Source organism: Sinocyclocheilus grahami, unplaced genomic scaffold (assembly GCF_001515645.1).
Source record: "Sinocyclocheilus grahami isolate Dianchi unplaced genomic scaffold, SAMN03320097.WGS_v1.1 scaffold2285.1, whole genome shotgun sequence".
In the NCBI taxonomy this organism is placed as follows: domain Eukaryota; kingdom Metazoa; phylum Chordata; class Actinopteri; order Cypriniformes; family Cyprinidae; genus Sinocyclocheilus; species Sinocyclocheilus grahami.
In genome coordinates, this window is record NW_015507464.1 from 101,099 (window position 1) to 103,634 (window position 2,536).

At 40.8% G+C, this 2,536-nt stretch overlaps 1 protein-coding gene across 1 annotated transcript in view; it reads left to right on the forward strand.

The window, feature by feature from the left end:
* The first annotated feature begins 292 nt into the window (after nucleotides 1-292).
* LOC107574614 (retinal cone rhodopsin-sensitive cGMP 3',5'-cyclic phosphodiesterase subunit gamma-like) overlaps nucleotides 293-2,536 on the forward strand; it is a 2,967-nt gene continuing 723 nt past the window's right edge. Inside the window, exons 1-2 of the mRNA XM_016261057.1 lie at nucleotides 293-417; nucleotides 2,390-2,536. The exon at nucleotides 2,390-2,536 is cut by the window's right edge and continues 11 nt beyond it. Of these exons, the coding sequence (XP_016116543.1) occupies nucleotides 2,402-2,536 (135 nt within the window). The 5' untranslated portion in view covers nucleotides 293-417; nucleotides 2,390-2,401. The remainder of the gene's footprint in view (nucleotides 418-2,389) is intronic.

Genomic DNA, 2,536 nt, shown 5'->3' on the forward strand with positions numbered 1-2,536 from the left:
TAAAAGTGACTTTACAGTGTAGGGACGTGTTAAACACAGTGGAGTCAAAATCAAACAACAGATTTGATCTGCTCCAATAATGAAAGACACTCAAGTGATCCATGAAGGGTCTGTTGAAACATCAGTCTGTTTTCTTGGGTTTGTGTGTTTGAGAAAAGCTGCATCTTCTCACATGTTCAGGAAACGAGACCATAACCTTGAGATTAAAGTGTCATGACTGCACACACACACACACACACACACCAGATGAAGTCTAAAGAGCATTAAGTCCATTAGTGTTTCCCTAACGGGAGCCGCAAGCTGCTCTCTGAGCTTCAGTGAGACTATAAGAGAGCCAGAGAGACAGAGAGCCTCATTCCACAGACAGACAGACGGAGAGAGAGACACACCCACGCCGCTCACGGACCACAAACACAGGTAAACACACTTCAGAGAACTATAATACTGCTCTTGCTCTCGCTCAGATCTGTAGTTCACAAACGACCGATCATCTGTTAGCTCTGTTACATCTGAGTGTTTGTTTTATGTAGGTTAGTTTTCTCAGCTCGGGTGTTAAAGCAGGAAAACTGACATACTGTATGGTGTGAAATATTGATGAACAGATGAAGGTGTGATTCTCTGCATCACATGAAGCTAGAAACACCAGCGTCTGATCCCCAGACAGACAGATGCTACTGTATAATCAGGCAGATAAAGGAAATCTCAAAAGTCTGTTATGTTAATGAGATTAACCGTCTTAATAAGGTAACATGAAAAACAGTGTTTGACGTGGGTTATTGTGAGATGCTAATCTGATCGATGTCTGACACGTCAGGAATATCGTACAGACGGAGCTCACGGTCTTCCTGAAGGGCTTTATTTCGTAATTATGATTGACAGACTGTATATTATCACACTGGGGTGTTTACAGGATAAATCAGTATATGCAGACGACATTAATTATGTGAGCAGAAGACAATTTCTTGTATAGAATGTGGAAGAGAATTACAAAGATGAGGAGCAGCACAGCTAAACGCCCTGGACCCCATAGTGGCTAAACGAACAGAAGGTACAACAAGGCAAACAGATGAAGAAGATCTGAGAGTACGCTTCGGGGTGTAAATATGAAGCAAGTCAGAGAGATATGAGGGTGCAAGATTATGAAGAGCTTTTAAAGTGAGAAGCAGAATCATGTACTCTACTCGATATTTAACAGGAAGCCAATGTAGATGACAGAGAACAGGCGAAATATGCTCGATAGAGGAGGTTCTAGTAATTATACGGGCAGCTGAGTTCTGGACCAACTGAAGCTTATGAAGGAAGACAGTTACAATAATCAATGCGCGAGGTAACTAGAGCATGTACAGGTGCATCTCAATAAATTAGAATGTCGTGGAAAAGTTCATTTATTTCAGTAATTCAACTCAAATTGTGAAACTCATGTATTAAATAAATTCAATGCACACAGACTGAAGTAATTTAAGTCTTTGGTTCTTTTAATTGTGATTATTTTGGCTCACATTTAACAAAAACCCACCAATTCACTATCTCAACAAATTAGAATATGGTGACATGTCAATCAGCTAATCAACTCAAAACACCTGCAAAGGTTTCCTGAGCCTTCAAAATGGTCTCTCAGTTTGGTTCACTAGGCTACACAATCATGGGGAAGACTGCTGATCTGACAGTTGTCCAGAAGACAATCATTGAACTACTTCAGTCTGTGTGCATTGAATTTATTTAATACACGAGTTTCACAATTTGAGTTGAATTACTGAAATAAATGAACTTTTCCACGACATTCTAATTTATTGAGATGCACCTGTACAAGAACAGCTGTGGAATTGGACGTGAGAAATGGATGAAGACGGCTGATTGAAAATAGTAGATGAAAGTACGCAGACCGAGTAATATTGTTCACATGCTTTTCAAAGACAAAGTACAATCAAGGACGCTCTTAACATGAGAAGATGAGGATATTATCAATAGAAAATAAAAGACTATTGGATTTAGTGCCAGCAAGAAGAACCTCTGTTTTGTCAATATTCAGCTTGAGAAAGTTATGCGAAACCAAGATTTAATCTCTTCTAAGCAATACAAAAGCTAGGAAGAAAGAAGAACAGAATTTGGTTTAGAGGACAAATAGAGCTGGGTTTTCTTCACATAGCAATGAAAACTAATGCCATATTTCCTAAAAATATAATCGAGAGGTAATAAGTAAATGATAAATAAAAGAGGGCCCAAAACAGAGCCTTGAGGAACACCAGCGGTAACAGGTGAAGAGTATGATCTGAAATTTTTAAGTTGGACAGGGGAGAAATGTTCCAGTTCCAGTTTGAGTGGCATAATCCCATAATCCTCGATTCCCGTGACGCGCTCCAATCGTAAGCTCCTGGTCGCTGTGTTTCAGGGAAGCGCAGACATGAACGCAGCTCCTCCTGCAGGAAGTGCTCTGGCCACGCCTGCCAGCACTGCCGGACCCACCACACCCAAGAAAGGGCCACCCAAATTCAAGCAGAGACAGACACGCACCTTCAAGAGCAAGGCCCCCAAGCCT